We start from the raw sequence: 21209 nt of genomic DNA, 5'->3' as shown, positions 1-21209 counted from the left end.
GTTCCCCCACATCACTTCTTCATAAACTAAAACTGAAGAGTCAAAAGTGCTTCCTACCAGAAGCGGTTGGTACTCAGACCTAGAGACTACTGGGGAGGAAATGACAAAGGGACACACAGAGCTTCCTCCTGGGCTTGTCACTTCCCACTAATCGCCTTCACTCCTTTAATCACACCTCTTAGGTTTTCTAGTTCTTGCAAGGTCTCTTTTCCCTTTTACCTTCTCCAGAGGTCTACATTTCCATGCAGACTAAATCACAGGCTTGGTACTTTAAATTGAATTCTGGCTGATGGCAGTTTACTTCCCAGTGTTCTGTCGTTTTCCCCTCAACAGTCCTGTAACTACTGTAACTATGGTCTTATGCATGTACCCAGCCCCTTTCTTCTTCTACTCCACTTACACACAACTCCCAACCCTGGATGCCCTTCTTCAGTTACACACTTTGTGCCAGATTTCTGGGTGCGTTCCCAGAGGGTACAATGGGAGAGGGTAAAGAGTATGAAGCAAAGAATCTAATGGGAAAGGTCAAACCAAAGACACATACTATTCAGCTTCCCTCCTCCCAGGCCTCTAAAGCACGCACAAACCCGAGACATGAGTGATGGTTAAAAAAATTTGGGTTTTTATTGTTTTTGCTAAACAATACTAAAAAAAAAAAAAAAAAAAAAAAATCATTTTGAAGGCAGGGCTTGAATTATTTAATTTTGATCCATTTATTTAATTAAAAAAAAAAAAAGGAAGGGGAAAGAGATCATGGCCAAAAAAATAGTTAGCCCCCCACCCCACCCCCGAAGCTCTAGCTCATGAGCATCACATCACCCACACCCCACTCAGTGCCCAATATTCAGATCGGCAGCACACTCTGCCCCACTGGACCACCCTGAAGGCACAGGGCAATGGGTGCCAGTTTTAGCTTTCAGCAGGTTATTCAAATCAGACAAACTGGTGGGCTCAAGTCCAGAAATTCTCTCCAGGTTTTCTGCCCATCGGCTGAGCATATACAAACTGTCATAAGCTTGTAAAACTTAAGGGGGTTGGGGAAGGGCATACGAGTAGAAGGCTGGCAGAAGAGAAACTATGTCACCCAAGCTTTCTCCTGGGATAGTAACTCTGGATACAGACATAAAGAGAGGTCAGGATAGGTGGACTCCATGTTTCTGATGAAAGAAAATCGCCCCTTGAGGGGGAGCTGAGATGTGCCATGCAAAACAGTTCTTCCTGCAGAGGGCACAGGAGAAAGGGCAGCTGACTCCCCCATCTAGGAGACAGGACAGTAGCGCGGAGGTTCTTCTAGTACCATGAAGTAAGACAAAAGGCAGAGGGAGAATCCTGAGGTTTCGGCCACATGTGAGACTGGTGCGCACATAAAGATTAAAAAGCCATCAGGACCCCTCAAAGCCAACTCCCATCTGCACACACTGGCTCTACAAAGCGCTGCAGGAGATTCTTGCTGTGAACTAAGTCAAATTAGTTGCCTGGCTATAGTGGTGGGGAGGGCAATACATTTTTGTTTTTGGAGGGATGAGGTGGGAAGAGTGGCCATGACCTAGTAAAAAGAGACCTGCAAGAAGCAGAAAATATTTAGAGAACATTTTAATATATATTTTCATATATATATTTAAAGTTAAGAAAAATAAAACTAATTCAAGCCATGCCCTGTGCAAAAAAAGAAAAAAAAAAGAAAAAGAAAAAAAAAAGAAAAATTTAAAGTGAGACCTCGTCTGCTGCTCTAGTCTCAACTTAAGTATCACAGTCAGCTTGTTACTTTTATTTTGGAAGAGAGGATGTAAAAGTTTCTTTCAATCATTCAGAAGGCAAGTGTAGCCACTTATAAAAACAGAATGGCAGGGACGGACTAGGAAAGGAAAGTCAGAGTTGAAAGGGTACAGCTGGACAGAAGTTTTCAAAAATAAAATTAACAAGGTGACTGTTCCAGAAGGGGGCTGTGAAAAGGACATGGTGGACCGAAGTCTGTTAGTCAAGTAATGATTCAACTTTTAAATTATTCTCTTGTTCTTTTTTGTTGGGTGTTTTGTTCAAGTCTAAGATTTGGAAATGCTGACCCTTTGTTAGCAAGAGCCAACAGGAAATATAGGATCCCTTCCCTCCCCCGGCCTGCCTCCGCTGAAGCCACCACCATTGCCTCCTTGGCTGGATGCTGGAAGAGTCCTCCGTGTGTGTGGACTCAGGATGACAGGGTAGCCTCCTTCTGTGGTTGCTGGGCTTGTGAACGCTGCAGTATCTTTTGGCTTTCCACGTCTCTAAAATGTTTTTCAACCTGAAAGAGACCAGTCAGCCTAGGTCAGAAAAGGAGATGGGCACCCAAGGCCTCTCACACAGTCCATTCCAAGCTTCCACAGCCCCATCCTGGCCCATCAGCCCACAGACCATTCAGGCCCTTGCTGTCTGTTGGCCTTTCCAGCAAAGAAGGAGGGGGTCTCTTTTTTGCAGCTTCAGCTAAGATGGGCTAAAAGAAGGCGAATCTATAAACTAAAACAAATTCAAGAGAGATTATTATGACCCGAGCTCCCTCTCCCCTCTTCACACAAGCACGGAAAGGAAGGCTGGTGGGGAATTACAATCTTAAAACTTTTTATATCCACAATGCTGGTCTTTCAATGCTCAGTTTGTTTGTAAATGCTGCAACTCAACCCAAAAAGTCAGAAGACATATGCAGGGTCAGAGGCGCCACTGGCAACTGATTTATATCAATCAGCCCTTCCTGACAATTACCCAGTCTGGGATGAGAGGAACTGCTCAAGCCCAATACCATGGAATGGTCTGGCTAATTCCAAAACGCCACACTGCGGGGGACCACACTGCGGCTGACCACTCGCTTTATTCCACACTGCCCAGTCGTTCCACACCCACAGGTCCAGGCCACAGCTGCAGGGCACCACACTGCAGGGCAGCGGGCTGGCCATGTCAAAGGAGGCAGGGATTGCAGCACACTGTCCTGCCTGGTGCTGGACGGTGAAGGCCGAGGAATCCTCTCCCTACAGTTGCAAGGCTCCTGTACTTACTATTTTGCGTACATGGCTCAGTGCACTCCCCTCTTTGCCTTTACAGTTTTCCACTTGATATGGGGGTGTAATAACAACTTCTTCCATGACTACGATGTTTTTTTCTTGCCATTTACAGTCTTTAATGCTGGAAGGAGAAGAGAGCAGGTAAAAGTTACCACTTGTGGGGCATCCCACACCTCCTGCTGACCCCAAGTTCCCAGCTCACTGCTAACTAGTTGCCAGCAGCTCACAGGGAGGAGGAGCCAAGAGACATTTCCTGGGCACCACTGGCTAGGAAAAGCAGTGGAACTGATGCACATTTACTCTGAGGAGGGCCCAGAAGAGTTACTCTTAAGTATTAGGGACCTGGAAACCATAGAAAGCTTACCCCGGAAGTCCCAACCAAACTGAGTTAAAAATAAACAGCTAGGCCCAGGCCACTAGATTCAACTTAAGTAGTAGCCAAGGGCAAAGGTTGGCAAACTTTATGTAAAAAGGGTCAGATAGCAAATGTTTTACACTATGCAGGCCAGAAAATCTCTGTCACAACTACTGAACTCTGCTGCTGTACCACAAAAGCAACCACAGATAACATAAAAATAAAAACAAGCAAATCTGGCCAGTTTGCCAATCTTTGGCCTAGGGGGAAATGGCACCTTTAGAAAGACAGGAAAATAAATTCTCATTGTGATGTACATCTTACTTGTGATGTACTCTGCCCACCACCTGAAATAGAAACTACTCCTCAAGCTGGCCCCTCCCAATTATCTGACAGCTGGGCACGTGCCAGACTGGGAAAACCCATTCCATTCCAGTTCACACTTGGGGAACCCCAGGGCAGCTGATACTACTAAGAGAGTTCCTTCACATACCTGTAAATGTTCAGGTACTCATACCATGGCCTCAAACAGCCCTGATGCCAGCTGCCATCTGTGCACCAGACCCAGGTGGTTAAACAGGGTAACAGAAGGCCGTGGGGGGAGTAGCAGGGGCGGGGGGGGGGGGGGGGGAATTGTCAAACGCTTCAGTTTTTCAGCTACTAGGGAAGTTAGTGGAGAGTCAAATGACTTCTGCTGTGACAAAACGTCTTTTAGGAGGTGGTAATAAGGCGGCCTTCTGCTCTCCCTATGTTCATCCCAATATACAACTGAGAAGAGTGAAACAGATATATCTTTCCTTAATAAAACTGCGTAAGCTTTTAGAGAAAGGTACAACAAGATCAAAATAATAAAAGGCAAAGAAATCACTGGTTCTAAATTACGGCATACTAGATCTGGAGGGAACCCTTAGGGATAATCTAGTTCAAAGCTAAGTCTTACAGGTGCAGAAACTGAAGCCCAGAGAAGACAACTTGCCCACGATTACAAATCACTCTTCTGTATGGAAAGGCTCAGGCATCCACATCCCTAGATGCCGAGGTATTACCAACACACTACCCAGCTTCCCTGGCGACTTTCAGGAACACAACTACCCAAGAGTTGGCCACTAGACAGCACAGCCAGGCAGCATCACCCCCAGGACAAGGGACCCCTACGCTCCCCCAACTCACGTCTTGTGAATGGTCTGGAAGAGCTGCTGGCCCTCTAGGGAGACACCAGCGCTGATTGCATAGGCCTGGCTCAGCTTCTCCTCCTTCTCTGTCCGTGCTTTGCTGGCAAGCTAGGGTGGGGGAGAGGAAAGAGACTCAGAAAAGCATTCAGCTTCATTCTTCCCAACAGGCAGGACCTAAGTTGAGGAAAGGAGGCTGGAAAAGACTGGTTTGGGTAGGTTCAGTTTCTCAGAGATCAAAGTGAAACAAATACACACAATATAGTCACTGCTATTCCTGGCAAACATTCCTTCCTTCCAATATTTACTGAATGCCTACTATATGCCAGACATTCACAGAGCTAAGCTAGAGATGCAGCACTGAAGGGGGGAGGGGAGATAGACTACAAACAAAAACATAAACAAGGTAACTTTACACAGTGGTAAGTACTAGAAAGAAAATAGAGCAGGACAATGTGATAGAGTGTGACTGGAGAGCTACTTGTTGGGAGAGCGATGGTCAGAGATAAATGGTAATACACACATTTCTATGAAAGGAGAGAAATAAGAATCTTTATCAGCTACTATACTAGAGCCTCAGGTTTAGAAATTAATGTCTACCACACCTTCAAAAAGTAGAATTTGAGGCTCTAAAAACTCTACCTTTCTAACACCATTATCTCACACAGGGAGCCAAGATGCAAGTGAACCTAACCATGGACATTGTCCACCTTCAACTTGAGCTAAAGAGCCATCCTGCTCTTTCGAGAAAGGAATAGTCTGCATTCTACCTCATGTCTGTTCTTTAGCTGCCCTCTAGTGGAATGAGCACAAACTGATAAAAAGAAATTCTACTAAAATCTAGGTAGGACCCTGTCAATCCCTATTGTCTCTAATACATTTTTTATTGCGACTTCACACAATTGGTTGCTAGAAACTTCAGAAGCACAAATCTGTTTGAGTATAAGACAAAATAGTTTAAAACAAAGACAGACAGTGCATCTGAAAGTCAAGCAAATGATCTGGAGATTTTCAGACCCATGAACAGAACAGCTTAGTATACTGATGCTGCAGCAGATGTGCACAAACACACACACAATTTGTCCCCAAACACCAGCTTCTTAAATACAAAGAGAGATCATACCTCCACCACATTCCCAAAGCACCTAGATACTGGGAATTCTTAAAACATTTCTATTCTGCTTTCACAGTGACCCTTCAAACCATAAACCAACTATTGTCCTACAGAGGGGAAATCAACGAAGAATCTAACTATTTGCTGGTAAAATAAAGCACTTTATTAAGGTATGGGTTTGACTATGAAGATTAGGAAAGGAGGTCTCAATTGGGTTATGGGAAACTGGGGAGTCTCATCTCTACCTCTGAGTTTCAGAGGCTGTCTGAGGAAGGAGAGGATCTGAGCATAGACAAACTAGCTCATACCCGCTTTCATTTCAGTCTCCCTAGGTCAAAGGCCAAGACTGTAGGGGTTTGAAGTCAGAGTTCCTTTTTCACATGTCCCCAGGACATGGAGAGAGACAGATAGCAGCAGTAGATAAATAATCTTTCAAGCCCCGTCCTGCCATTTAGCCTCACCAGGCCACAACTTCACAGAGAAATAAATGCCAGGGCTGACAGCATCGACAGCAAGAAAGCAAGCCTTGAGGCTTGAAAGCACTCAGTTTCTATGGAGAGAGACATTCTTCTGGTGGTGGATTTTAAGTGGCAACAGGCAAAGCTTACTGTCACCAAGAAAACCCTGATAACAAGGCGTTTCCTAGAGTCTCACTTTTCAAACAACCCTGTAGAAAATCTGAAGTCTCCAGACAAAGGAAAACCTGGAGGGCAGCAGAGCCCCCCTGGATTAACCGAGCTCCTGCAGGGCTCCTGGAAGTGGCTGGTGATCAGGCAGATGTTTACCCCATGAGATTCCAGGAGGGTCTCACTTTGAGGGCTTTTTAAAAATGTTTATCCCTGAAAACCAAAAACATCTCCCAATGTTGGGTCAGACAAAGTCGTGTTGGCTAGCCTGAGTATTCAGAGTAAAATATCCTTGTCACCTACATAGTAGGTTAAAAACATAACATCACCCATTCAGTAAGAGCCAAGAGTTGGTTCAGGGAAACCAGGCATCTATGCAGAATGTTTACGAATGGAACTCACAAATTAAGCCGGGGGAAAGGAAGGGGGGTAAGGCTGGGAGAGGAGCAACTTTTGAGTTTTTGCCAGAGGCAAAATAAAATGGATCTAAATCTCTGCCAGAAGCGACTAGTTTGGATTTGGACAGCCTGAATAACAGCAACGCAATAGTTATAGAACAATGATTTCAAAATACACCCTCAGCCCCCCAAAAATACCAGTTGTACAATCTCTTCTAAAGGCTCCGAAAGCAAAGGAGAAGAGCTGATTCTCCATTTCAACTCCTAGTGCAAACAGATCCCAAATGCTAAATGTTGTAAGGGAGAGCCTTGGAAAAGTCAACAGGTATCAGTGTAAGTTGGCTATTTTTCAATTTGCCCCAATATCCTCAACTATACTCTACCTGTGCCCACAGTTGTGTTTTGGGGGTCTGGACTCATTGCAAACCCTAAAACCTCCAGTTGTCAGTTTACACACTGTATTTTCATGGCAATCTGAAAAATGTTTAAATCTGATATTTAGCAACAGATCTGCTTTCACCAGGAAGTTGTACAAATGGAGTAAGTTTCTCTCACAGAGGACCCCATCAACTAGGCATGAGGAAGATTACCCTCACAAAAAGAATCTAAAAATGTTTCTTCTCCTCAAAATTGGGGGTAAGAGGGAAGATTACCTTGTTCTTTTTAGGCATGTTCCTGAAAACTTATGGAAAATGTGGGTAAGCCTCCTTTTGTAAAGCAAGTGACTAGCACTCTACCTTCAAGCTGTTATACAGACCTAAACGTCCCTACATATTTTTGTAAACTAATGCATATCTATAAATGGTCGTTATTCCAAGTTAATAAGTTTATGATTACTGTCAAACCAATAAAAGCTGCCCTAAGTAGAGAAGGTGTAGGTGTGCCTTTTAAGCTTGGGAGGGTCATCAGGATTGCAATTTTTAAAATTCAATGACTATCACCATACTACATCCATGTTTAATGCAAACATGTGAGCTGCTGGTCTCTCCCAATCAAAACTGAGGCACTAACTTGTTAGAATCTCATAGACTATTAAAGACACCAACTTTAAGAGCACACTGGGTTCAGCAAACAGAGAAGCACAAACAAATGTTTGTTACTAATGTGCATGTGGTTTAACTGAAATGACTGTCAAGACAACCTGCACTTACCTGCCTTTCCTTTCATTTTGTATGTTCCGCAGTGAAAACAGTCATTCCTAGTCTACTAACCTGTGCTTCCTCCTGTGGCCATTTTATATATAGCACCTTGATGTGAGCAATGGAGAAAAGTGCATGAACTTGATACGAAAGCACATCAATATTAAAAGGCTTCTTAGTCATGCTTGCTGCTGGCTACCAGAGTGAATGAATTAATGAACACCAACAGCACACATCTCTTCCTGTACTCAGTGACATGGAGAAGAGGAAGCAGCCACAACAAATTCCAAATACTACGCATTGCCTCTTGTTATTCAGCACCAGCTAGGCCATCTTATTTCCACATACCCAGACCAGGAAAGCACAGGTGCTGTGGGGAATCTAGAGGGATTCCTACTGCAAGAATTCAGCAGGCTGTGACAGCTGATACAACAAGGGAAGCAGAGCCCAGAGAGGAACCTGCTGGATGTGACCTACTGACTCTAATGAGCCACTCCCAGTCTGTCTTCTCTGCACTTCGGCCTCCCCACCAGTTGCCCTCACAGAGGGGTTAGGAAGCACTGCAGCTGCTGCTCTGGAACCGCCAGTGCTGCCTGCAAGGCCTGCTGGAGGCTGAGGGATGGCAGACCAGTGCAGCCAAGAACAACTGTCATCCTAAGGGCCCATGCTCACTCCTGCTGTTTCAATTCTGGGGTGCACTCTTGAAAGCCCTCATTCTTTTTTTTTAAAGATTTTATTGGGGATTTGGGGGAGGGGAACAGCGCTGGGGAATCAAGGGAAGGGGAAGACAAATTGCTGTTGTTTTGTTCTTCAGTCTAGTTGTGGAGGTTGTTTGCTTCACTGGCCCAAGCTGGCACCATCATTGCGCTCTTCCCAGGTGAGGCAGATCAGTCGACGGCCTCTGGATGGCCGCTCACCGCGGCTGCTGGCCGCTCACGCTGGCTGCTGGCTACACATGGTAGCTTATGGCAGCCCACTGCAGCAGGGGACTGCAGCCTACACCGACACCGGCGACCCACAGCAGCCCAGCTCCAGGTTGAGCTGTTGTTCAGCATCTTAGCTGTAGAGGGCAGTGTCACTGGCCCTCATATGTGGGATCCGAACCGGGGCCCTCTGGCATCCCAAGCCAGTTCTGAACCAGCGCGCCACTCGGCCGGCCCAAAAGCCCTCATTCTTAGCAACAAGGAGTCTCTCAAAAATATTTCTTCCAATGATCAATATCCCCAACTCTTCCTGTTCCCTAGCTGAAAGCTCCTGCCTGAAAGTTTCTAATAAAATGCTGTTCTTTACAACCTTAGATAGTTGGGAACTTGAAACAGAGTAACCCGCTTAAAGTTGTGTCCTGGAATACATAACAATGAAATCAAATCATTGAATCAAACATTGGAATGGTTGCACCAAAGAGGCCTGGTAGCGAACACTAAAATTCTAAGAGCTAAACTTGTTGAACACAAGTTTATCCACGCTAGGCGCCAAGCTACACAATTTACATGTATTAAACATTTAATCTGCACAACAGTCCTATGAAATGGGGGGGGGGGATTATTCCTACTTAATAGATGCAGAAACTAAGGTACAGTTAGGTACAGCTATTAAGAAACTTGCCCAAGTTGACCAAGCTACAAATGGGTGATTCTGGATTTGAATCCAGACAGTCTGATTCCAGAGCCTGTGCTCTTAACGCTGTACTACACTTCAACAGTTTCACCTAAAGGAAATAAGCCTAAATTACTGTTGAAAATATAGTTATAAATTTGAATGCAAAAGAAAATATTTTTTAAAAGGGAAAATATTCTAAGACTCAGCTGCCCTCTTCTCTTTTTATCAGTGAATTCTGGCATTTCCATCAATGTCCCCAGTACAGAACACAACTGTCTTTCAGTGAAGGGCCTCTCTTTTCTGAAAAGGGCCCCAGTCTCACCCTAAACCTCAAGGACATCCTTTATTTCTTTTGTTAAAGGTAATTCACAAGAATGCTTTCAAGAGAACAGATCCTGTGTGAAAAAGTATTTCAGGTTAATAATGATAGGTATTCTCTGGACCCATCATTTTCTGATGTGCCAAGACTACAGAAGGTAAGTCTTGAATGTTAAGGTATGTTGAATGCTTTCAGCTATGACAAAAAATACTTTCCAAATCCGGAAACACAGCACCACCTCAATCTCTAGACTTCAACACAGTACTTGTCAAAACCATCATATAGTTCCCGTCCAATACAGACCAGCCTCCAGACCCAGTCAGTACACGCTCTAGGCAAAGTTTTATCTTTCACATGCTTTGAAACAAAAACTAGTTGTCAGTAAAGTCAGTAGTTTTCATCATTTGTAATTACATTACCAAATGTATTCATAGCTATAACAGACAACTAAACCTCAACACCAACTTCCTAGTCCTGAGACCCTGAAACCAGTATTGCTGTGTAACCTCCACATGGCTCTGTCAGAGAGAAAACTGACTGGGATGTAAACTGAAATTTGACCTTAACAACCTACCTCTGAGAGTGTACGCTCAAATTAGCCATCTCACACAGGGCAGTGAGGATTACGGGAGATAACGTGGGTAAAAGCACTAGGGGAGCTGTAAAGCACTGTATTATTATCACATTATTATTAGCACAGAGAAGGTGGCTTGTGGGTCATTTCAGAAAAATCCATATAATCCAACCTTCCTTTAGCCAATGAGCTCACTGCTTTCCCTTTTGGTTTCTATACAAGCTGTTAGACAGGCTGTAAGTCCTCCACAAAATATCTTCCAAAATGTAACTGGAATAATAAGTTGGAAAATGCCTCTAACTTTGTGTGCTAAAATGGGGGCTCCACTTATGGAATAAAGAGTTGGTTTTATTCAATGATAGTAAAAGAACCACGAGCTGTTGTTTCCTTGGCTCTGAAGCAAGCAGAGGAAGTCAAATAGAAGAGCCACCCCCTTACCCTCAAAAAACAGATTCCAGCTCAAATCCCTGCCTGCCACTCACTAGCTGCAAGAACCTGAACAAGATGCATAACCTCGCCTGAGCCTCAGTCCATGCAACTGGGGCCCATCTTGAAGGGTTATCGTTGGAGTTCAGTAAGATATAAACCTGACCCTTGAACACCAGTTTGAACTGCATGGTCCACTTATACGCAGATTTTTTTCAACTGACCCTCATTTTTCAAGGGTCAACTCTGCAGCTGGGAATCCGCATTATGTGGAGGGCCACTGTAGGTATACCCGGATTTTCAACTGCATGGGAGGTCGGTGCCCCTAACTACCACATTACATTCTTCAAGGGTCAACTGTACATGTAAAGCACCTAACACCAATATTGGCACTTAACTAGTCCTTTCCCTCCATTTTTAGAGCTAAAAACCTCCAGTTTAGCTCACTGACAGAACAGCAGACGTTTCTAAATTGCAGAGATGGACCAATTGAGCACCTTGCCCATCAGCTTGATTCCATTTAACTTCCCTCCCTTTATCTAACTACCACTTATTCTTCAAGACCCTATCCCACTGCTACAACTGAGAAGCCTTCCCTAAAATGTCACTATTTTATGCCAATGGTTGGCAAACTACAGCCTGTGAGTCAAATGTAGCCAACCACCTGTTTTAGTTAAGTTTCATTGGAACGACCAGGCCCATTTGTTTACATAGTATATCTATGGCTATTTTGCTACAAAAGCAAAGTTGAGTAGTTGTGACAGAATGAACAGCCCACAAAGCCTAAAATATTTACTATAGGGCCCTTTACAGAAAGTTTACTGCCCCTGCCCACGCGGATCATAGCACCTTGCTCACACCTCCTTAACACTGATCCTGCTGTACTGTTGTTACCACTTAGATAAATGCTGTTGTCCCCTACTACTCCCAACATGAGATTCTTGATGGCAAAGGCAGTCAATCATCCTGACAGTCCTAGCACCTGGAAGGGAGGGAAGAGAGAGGGAAGGTGGATAAAAGGAAAAGAAATCTTGAATATTAGTCGTTCATAGAGCAGTTCCCAGAGGTTAAGTGACTACACAAGGTCATACAACTCATTAGCAGCCCTGCTGTAAAAAGAACCCAGTTCTTCAAACTCCCCACATTCTACCACGCTGTTAGCTTTTGGCATAGTATGTAGAGCCTTTATTTCTAGTTCAGGTAAAATTTACTCCACTTTCCAAAGTAGTATCTGGTATTTACCTAGGCTAGTCTCAAAATTCCAATCCTAGAATGTCCGTAACTATTTTTCTTCCCACACTTGTTTTCTGCCAGGAAAATTAAACCAGTTAGAATGCTCCTTTCTTAACAATGGAAGAGATACCACCACTGACCCACCAGCCAAGTCCCTATTTTGAATCGTCTCCATCAAAGAGATAGAGTGCAGAGGCGACTGCAACATACCTATGACACAACTAACTCTGCCAGAGTACTTGGGCTCAGCAATTTGTCTTTCAGGTAGACAGCAATTCTCTCCAGACCCCCATGATGTCAAGAAAGCCCCCTTTGGAACCAAACCCTTGACCTACTGAGGGCTCCATTGCATCAGCTGGCTGCCATGCACTACAACCTGAACTGAGTCATAAGCCCTAGCCTGGAGCACTGCACCCCTCACTGTGGCTATCAGTTTGACCCCCAAAGTTTGAATGCCACTGAATGTGACCTCCTTCAAAAGGCTAGTGATTTTTAAAATGGCAATCACTTTCTCTCTCTGACTTCATCTGACACCACAACTGCTTACCATGCCCTGTCACTCAGCAGTGATGGGCTCTTCCTCTTCGCCCCCGACTTGTATCTCCCTAACACTTCTGTGAGGAACAGTGTCTGCTCAGAACCAGGTGCAAAACTTACTAGTAGACTCTTGACCTGGGACTGTGGCCTTCACAAGATATTCTAATCAAGTGAGCCAATTGGTTATATATAGCTTCTAGAAGCCAAAAAGTCTGACAAAAAAGTCTTGCTTTCCCTAAACAAGTAGTTACTTCCCATCCCACATTTACACATCATACGAACACCTTCTACCTCCTACCAGTATACACATACCTAAACATGGGGTGGCCAGGTCATCTGATTTTACTTGGTGATATCTCCATACAACATGTTAGGGTCAAGAGATGGTCAAGGGCTCGGCTAACAGGATATGTCCATGAACATAGGCCACAACGCAGTGGCTATCAACTACCCCAAGAATTTACTCATACTTGAGGATTAACCTTCAAATCATCAGAAAGTCATAAGGGCATGCTAAATCTCAGCTTTGAAACTGGTGGAACTCAAAACAAAAACCAAGTCAATACTTCCCCTCAGTGTGACATCATACCTAAAAGCACTGATGTCAGTTTCTCTTAAAAGTGAACTTTGTGACTCTTGCATTTCCTCAGCCTTAGCAGGCCCCTCCACCCCATTGACCAATCTCCAAATACCATTTTTATCCAAAAGCAGCCAACTCATTCTTCAATACCAGGAACTGATGATCAGCTCTTTGGCTCTCTTCCTGGTTCCATTTGATCATTCACTGCTTGTTAGTAAGATATAAATGGATGATAAATGGATCAAAGAGGCTGACAAATCAGTCAGTAGTTTGGTAAGGGAAGTAGACGGCTTAACTGTGGATTTCAATTTTCTATGCTCTGTCCTGTTCCTTGCCTCCCATCCCTCCACCCCCCAAAACACAACTATCTCCTGCAGAAAGTCCTCTCCAACTGAGCAAAACAGTAAGACTTACATCTCATTCAATGCACTGGATGCACTTATCTAAACAAATGAATACATACACTTGCCTTGGCTGTGTCACTGAGTTCTTTCCTAAGAGTCTTAGAGGTTGAAACCACAGCCTCCTAGGTTCTGTGACTGCTCACTCTAACCTCCAATACTCAGGCAAGTGTTCACTTAACTGTGCCACCTGATAACAGTGTCCTGGAAATTCAAGTTAATTCTGGACACCAACAAGAGGTCTCTTAAAAATATTTTTTAACTGTAAGGTTACACATTAATGGTATCCAATACAACTTTGATTCTTCCCAATCTTGGGTTGACAAGGTCCAATACCTGAACGAATGTCAGATCCAATGCCAGGAAAGACTGACATAGTAAGAGTATCAGTGTTCTTTGGCTGCCTTTCCTTTTGTCACACTGTCCCCCTTCTCCCATCTTGCCCCTTATCCTATAATTCAAAGAATATCAGTTGGCTACACATAGCTGATGTGGGAGAATAAGAACTAACATGTGCCAAGTCTAGTCTACTTGACCTAATCCTCATAACAAGTCTATGATATGGATACTAACATTATCCCATTTTTACAGTGAGGAAGCTGATGATTGGTAAAGTTAAGCAGCAGAGAAGTAACTATCAAGACTTATCTGCTTGGTTTCTATGTTCTTTCTACTAGGCCTCACTGCTCCTGACCACACAACACAGATGTTTCTCTTAGAAACATTACTTAGGATTATAGATATTTGGTACTCATTTCATTGCACCAAACTACTCTAATAAGCTCCTTGGGCAAAGTGCACAGAAGTAGAAAAAACATGGGACTTTGCCATCAAAATATCAGATCTGAGTTCAAATGCCAGCTCTCTCTCTTACTAGTTATATGACCTTAAGCTAGTGACTCATCCTCTCGGAGCCTCAGTTTCTCTTCTGTAAGATGGTAATGGTACCCACACCGTAAGAACTGTTGTTAGGATTAAAGGAGATGTCTACCAACTGCCAGTTCAGAGGTGGCATGTGACAATATCAGTGCCCACACTACTGTCCATACAACCTAGAACAAATCACTTAAACTGGTTGAGACTGTTTTCTCATCTGTTAAACTAAAAGGAAATGAACACACTCTAAAGATCACACAGTAGGGTTGTGAGAATGAAATGAGATGTGTTAAAGCTCTTTGCAAACTGTGAAGCACTAGAAAAATATAAGGTATGGCCCCCAGCAGAGCTTATCACAATGCCTTACACAAAATAGGTTTTCAGTAAATGTTTGATAAATGCTACGTAAAAGAGAACCTTATGAATGTTGACATGTCCCAAATCATCTCCTGAGAGCACTACTAACCCATGGGCAATCTTTATTCCCAAAGAACAAGATGTGAAGTCAATTCAAAGGAACGTATTAAGAAACACCGTACTCCCCCCTACCATGCAGACCCTAGGGCTCTCATCCTCAAGCAATATTTAAGCTTTCCTCATGGCAGAGTAAACTAGTAAGCCACATGGTAAATAAACTGAACCTTAGTTATAATTGGCTTTGGTGTGCTTTTATACTTTTATTTAAATATTTCTGTCTTATAGTCAGGAAATTCGGAACACTTTAGGAGGGCAGGCAGTGTTACTATGGAGAAGATAAAATGATATTCAAAACTTCCACCTTCTGCAACTCCACTGTCCTCTTCCAAGCTTCCTCTTACATCCCACTGCTGTGGATAGACATGGGACTTCTTAGCCTGCAGTGAACTGCCAATAGAAAGCAAAAGAGGCTCATCTCCAACTGCTAGTTCATACCTTCTCTAGTTGGGCGGAATTTAGTATTTCCTTTAAAAGGCCTTCTCTTCCATTTCCTGCTGGATTGGGGTAAACAAATACACAGTTTATATCAACAGGTTTAATTAAACAGAGCACTTACTACATCAGCAAGATGAGCCAAAATGGGACGGCATCTTCCACTGGAATTGGCGGGTCCCTAGACTGTGAGCATCAACAGTGTTCTTTCAGGGATCTCAGGGCACTTTCGTTCCCTTCTAACACACTTAAACAATCCTCCATCTTTAAAAAACCCAAGTCCATGCTCTTAAATGAGATGAATTTTTCATGTCATTTAAGCAACATGTAAACAGCTGCCTGGATTAGATGTTTTCAGTAACAGCCCAGCAGTCTCTTCTAATTCTAACTGAATCAAAGGAGGAATCACAAAGCATCCTCAAAGGTTGGTTTCAAGGGAAAGCCAATATAGCTTACTCATAAACATCTCAATAAATGGAAGAATTAGAAAGAAATCCAAAGACAGACTTCCAACCTGATTTTAGTTTTTAGTTTCTGACTCCTCTTCCCAGCAATCCTTTTTTCAAGATTTGGCAAGCAGGCCACAAAGTAAAAAAAGTAAAGATTTCTGGTATTCCCCAATCTATTACTTCCACGGCTTTCTTGAACAAGTGGGTAAACTACTTTACAACAATAGTTTACAACAATGCTAGTAAACAACTAAAGCTGACCAGCAGAAAGCAAAACCCTAAAGGCAAAGATAACCTGCAAACTAAACAACCAACCAACTATTTATATTTGAGGTCAAATATAAGAGAACCGCTTCTTTACAATTACACTCATACCACTCCAAGCCCTCTCAGATAAATGGTGGTACTTGCTGGTCACAAGAGCAGAAACTAGTATCTTTTAAATTTGAGAAAAATCATCTCTTTCAGATAGTCTTTCCTCTACGACTCACTAAAGGTCCAGTTATTTAGCGACAGATTTCTCATACCCATAAACACCAAAGAATAACTTAGAACCTATTTCTCTCAATGTACTAGGAATCAACTAGTTCACCTGAATCTTTTAAAATATCTTTAGCTAATGGAAGACCACTCAGAGTTCCTATACTCTAGCTGGAGATACCTAAGACAGGGCTTCAAAAATCTTTGTTTCTAAGACTGGGGTGTTCTGTATGCAACAGCCTTTACTATGAAACCCAGCACCCTTCCGATTCTGTCCTCAGCCATCACTGAGAAACAAGTGGTAGTTCTTGGAATCTGGAAAGAAGGGAGCCCCAGATCTGAGGTAACTACCTTCTGCTAGCCTCAGTTACCCTCTATTGTTTCAGATGCTTGAGTGTTTCCTTGTTTTGCTCAATTGTAGCAAAACACACTACATTCCCAAGAGAGGTAAGAGAATATAATTACAAGACTCCTCTAGAGGGAAAAACTTCCACCACACTAATTCGAGAGACTTAAGAAAAGGCAGCTGCTGCTACTAAAATCCAAAGCCTATAACATTCATTCAACAAATATTTATTAAGCACCTAATCTGTGCAAGGCTCTGTATATTCAGTGATAAACAAAACAGGTATGGTTCCCATCTTCACAAAACAAAGTTTGGTGAGATAGAAAAGTAAACAAATTATACACAAAGGTTAATGAGTAGGGTAATTACAAAAAGATGTTATGAGTAGGGTAATCATAGGCCCCAATTTACCCAGGACACATCGATCTATACTTGTCGCAGTATAAAAAAGCAATCCCCTTTACTCTCAGAAATGTCCCAGGTTGGGCTATAAAAGAATGTGTCACCTTAGCTCAAAGGATAAGGTTCTGTAAGAGAGACTAACGGGGGTAAATTACTTTAGCCTGGGTAATCAAAGAAGACTTCTTGGAAGAGGTGCCATTTAACTAAGTGCTGATGGTAAGGCTCCAGCCATTTTGGAAGAAAGAGTGTTCCAAGTACAGAGGACAGCAAAGGCTATGATAAGGCTTATGGTATTATTATTATTATTGATCAACATGAACTTTGTCTGATAGAACTGAAGAGTCAAAAAAGTGACGTGGGGATTCCCAGAGATCAATTTGTACATCCAAGATTAAAATATCCTAAACCCCTAATTTTGTTAGACCTGAAAATTCAAACATAAAGACCAAAACAAAACTCTAAGGCAGTAGTTTTCAAATTTGTGTATGTCATGAATCCCTGAGAATCTGAAAAATACTCTGTATCTTCACCCAGGAGAAACATATATTCATGTATGCACACATACACAATTTCAGGAGGTTTACAGGAAACACCCCTACCCAATCCCACCAACACCAGAAGTTAACACATGGACTCCAGGATTTACAAAAAAAAAACAAACCCTTTCACCAAGGACAAAAGCAAGCTCTCAACTCTATTTCTCTATTTCGGCATTAAGATGTTTCTTAAAATCTTCGGAAGATATCCAGGAATAAAACTAAACTGATGTTTTTAAAGATATCAGAACAAGCAATTGTAATTCAGTGAAAAAGTGGAAAACAAACCATGGACAACGTATCACCAAAAGTCAATGAGACTCAATTTTCCCACCATTTTGGAGAGCCAGAACTGCCCTCAAATCCTTACCTTACTAACATTGAGTGAAGCTAGGGGAGGAGGGGTTTCTGTTCGGTCATTAATTATTTCCACTTCTGAAACATATTGTAAGTTTATGAGCAAGATGTCTGCATGGTTGGGCTTTCCACTGGAAGAGGGACATTCTGGTAAGAAAATAAAGTTAAGGAAAATAGGGGCAAGCAGAGAACTGATACATCCCAAACCCGGCACGGAAAACACAACTCACACAAAGTTTGTGTAAAAGGTATGCCAGGAACAAGGGTGGTGATTCAAAAGAATCACAACTCTCCTCAGGAAATCTCTGCCTGTCACCGTCCTCCCGCTCAACCTTTTCAAAGCCCTATAGTAATGATCCAAAATTGGAAGCCTCAAAGGATTTGTCACCTTCTCTCTACTGGTTTTACGGAGAGACATAATGCAGTTTTAATGCCTTATGTATATATAGTTTGTCTTGAACCTAATGGACCACTCAGGAGAAATAGAGCTTTCTGCTCTTGGTGTAATACTCCTTTTATCCATACAGTACTCTTTTCACTTTTTCAGGTCTGAGATTTCCCATTTTGCAGAGGAGAAAACTACAACACTGGAAAAGAAGCCCACTCAAGGTGACACAGCTAGTTAAACCCATTTATTCATTCATTCATTCATTCTCCCACAATTTATTAAGAGTATACTGTATGCTAATTAAAAGCAGAGTAATTCCTCATTCCCAAACCCTACCAACTAAACTACTAATGCTAAAGGTCTTATTTGGTCCAGTTATGAATTCTTGTATTAAAAAAAAAAAGCAATTGTTCTTGCTGTAATTATTTCAGAAGACACCTTCCTAAGCTAGAAATCTACAACTATTGGCTAATTAAACTACTTGCCACTCAACTGCAGCAGACTCAGTAGGAAACTTCCTTTTGAAAAATGCCATAAAGGATTACTCCTCAAAAAAAAAAAATCCAAATAAACCCACCTGTGGCTCCAATAAAAAGGGAAGGGGTGGCACATTTATTACAACCAGGAAGTATTTTGTTTCCAAGACTGAGTTTCCTGAAGTAATTCAGAAATCATTTCCACCCCAAAGAAGCAGGCCACCTTTTCCATTCTGTTTAATACTGACACTTTCAAAAGGGGTGGCTACGTCTATGGAAAAGTCAGGACTCCATGTGCTGGGCTGAGCAAGATAACTTACTCTTTCACCTGTAACCCACACATCCCTATATAAGTCCTGAAAAACGTGGTCCTCTCTCTGGACCAGGTTCCCAATGCAAACACCCCCCAAACAACAATTTTCAAATGACTACGAAACCTAAAATTCGGCACTCGCCGCCCCCAATGGCACCCGGCATACACGCGAACCAGCAAAAGCCCCTATCCCCAGTTCAAATATAAACTCTGCCCTGCAGTTATTCTCCCCAAAAACAGGCGAGGCCCATTTGGTCATCACCCCACTGCCCTTCCTTGGACCAAATCCCATCAGTAGACACCCCCTCCTAAACTCCATACCTTTGCCCTACTAGCAGTACCTTACTCTACACACCCCCTCCCCAAATGATTTTATCCGCTCCTCTTCCATCCGGGCTCCAATCCCCCAACCCCCCTCCCACGACCACTCCTCTCCTGATCACTGTGCCCCCTCATAGCGTTACCCCCGAAAAGCCATCCGCGTGTCAAGCCACCCACCGACCCTCGCTCGAGTCCCAGCTCCAACAAGGAATGGGAGACAGGGTCCCCAAAGCAGACCGAAGGACCCACGAGAGGGGGAGGGGAGCTGAGGGCCGTGCGCATGCGCTCCAGGCGCCGCGGTAGCCGGTCGCCCCTAGGCCCGGAGAGGGCCCCAGCCGCCGCCGTCGTCCCCCACCCCCCCACCACTGCACATACACGCCAGCCCGGCCTCGGGCTCCGCGCAAGGAAGGATACTTAAAGCCAGCATTTTGGACTGGTAGTCGAAGGCTACCACCTCGCCCTGCAGCCGCTGCTCCTGGCACGTCCGGCACGACACCTGGCTCCCAACGCTGAAGTACTCGCCCGGAGGAGCCGCCATCTTGGGAGAGCAGCCGCGGCCGGCGGCGGCGGCGGCAGCAGCGGGCGAAAGCCGGGCCCCCAGTGAGCGCCGCGACGCGACGCACGGGGCGTGCTGACGTCAGACGTCAGGGCGTGGCCTGGTTATGGGTGGGGCGGGAGCCTAGGTAGAAGAGGAAATAAAGGGAAATCTGAATAATTGTGTTCATACTGCTGCGCCTTCTTGGTAAAGTGCTTGCAGGGTACGTTTTAAAAGTTAATGATAAATGACTTACGTGGAATGAAAAGGGAGAGGAGGAGGGAGCTGCAATCTCCATTATGTGCACACCTTGACAAAAGAGTTGAATGAATTAACTATATATTTTCCGTATGAGGAACCCGAGGCCCCGAAGACTTAACACGAAACTTGCCCAAAATGATTATACCTAGTTATAAAGTGGTAGTGGAAAGAACATTGGCTATAGAATTAGCTAAAGTGGAATCGGAATCCCAGGTCTTCCACTTACTATGTTACATGACCTTGAGCAAATTACTAAAGCTGATCATATTTCTTTATGCCTTCTGTATTAACACTCATTGAGCATCCAACAGCACTTTGAGGTAGGAATCAATGTCTTCATTTTACAGATGAAGAAACTAAGCTTGGCTAGGGTCACACAACTAGCAAGGATTCGGTCTACTTGTTTCAAAAAACGGTGCTATTTACTATTATACTATATTAGATAATACCTCATAAAGTAGTTAGGAAATTAAATGAGATAAAGTGTATAAATACGTGGCATATAGTAGATAAATGGTAGTTCCTCCATGTCGCCCATCACCCTTAGAACTCAAGATTCTTCCCCATCTTTTATCTTTCCCTCTAGAAAGCCTAGTGGGAGTGAGCAGTGGTAGTGACAAAGGGTGCCTTGAGGCAGGGGTTTGGGGCCCACCTATAGTACATGTAAGTACCTTGCAGATGAATTTTCAAGCTATATCATCACCAATTGCCATCCCTAACCTACCTACCTCCCCTCCCCCAATATAGAAATTCTGAAGCCTCATGTACCAGTAACAACAGGTTGACATTTCTCTAGACCAGAGGGAGGCAAAGGGCCAGCCCTGGTACTACTTAATCTGAACAAAGTTCAAAAGTGTTTCCTTGCCCTGCAAGAGACATCAACTTCCTAATGTTGGCCGTACATTAGTACAATCATGTAATACGGATCAACATATTGTTCCCTCATGCTTGTATTTTTTCAGAGAACTTTCCATGTCTTGTCCCCATAACAAGTCATATGTAACTGCCACTCCGGTTTTTATATGGCATTATGATTATAGGTTTTCATATATAACTGCCAG

General features: G+C 43.4%; 1 protein-coding gene across 1 annotated transcript; it reads right to left on the bottom strand.

Annotated features, from left to right (window-relative positions):
- Window positions 1-599: 599 nt before the first annotated feature.
- Window positions 600-20033, bottom strand: LSM12 (LSM12 homolog). The gene is made up of 5 exons (XM_019665605.1): window positions 19767-20033; window positions 17868-18001; window positions 4555-4664; window positions 3024-3150; window positions 600-2278 (listed from the first exon to the last, which is right to left on the bottom strand). The coding sequence occupies exons 1-5, from the start codon at window positions 19888-19890 to the stop codon at window positions 2186-2188; spliced, it is 588 nt and encodes a 195-aa protein (XP_019521150.1). The 5' UTR covers window positions 19891-20033; the 3' UTR covers window positions 600-2185.
- Window positions 20034-21209: the final 1176 nt, after the last annotated feature.

This window comes from Hipposideros armiger, unplaced genomic scaffold (genome assembly GCF_001890085.2).
Source record: "Hipposideros armiger isolate ML-2016 unplaced genomic scaffold, ASM189008v1 scaffold_447, whole genome shotgun sequence".
NCBI lineage: Eukaryota > Metazoa > Chordata > Mammalia > Chiroptera > Hipposideridae > Hipposideros > Hipposideros armiger.
Note: the sequence above shows the minus strand (reverse complement) of the source record. Positions and strands in the feature narration are given on the sequence as shown.

Bases quoted from the DNA above. Each gene is read 5' to 3' on its own strand.
- LSM12 (XM_019665605.1), bottom strand. From the start codon at position 19,890: ATGGCGGCTCCTCCGGGCGAGTACTTCAGCGTTGGGAGCCAGGTGTCG. The intron at 18,002-19,766 runs GTATCCTTCCTT...TTTTCTTACCAG, and splicing joins GTCCAAAATGCTGGCTTTAA to AATGTCCCTCTTCCAGTGGA. The intron at 3,151-4,554 runs GTGAGTTGGGGG...TTCTCCTTCCAG, and splicing joins TTCCAGACCATTCACAAGAC to CATTAAAGACTGTAAATGGC.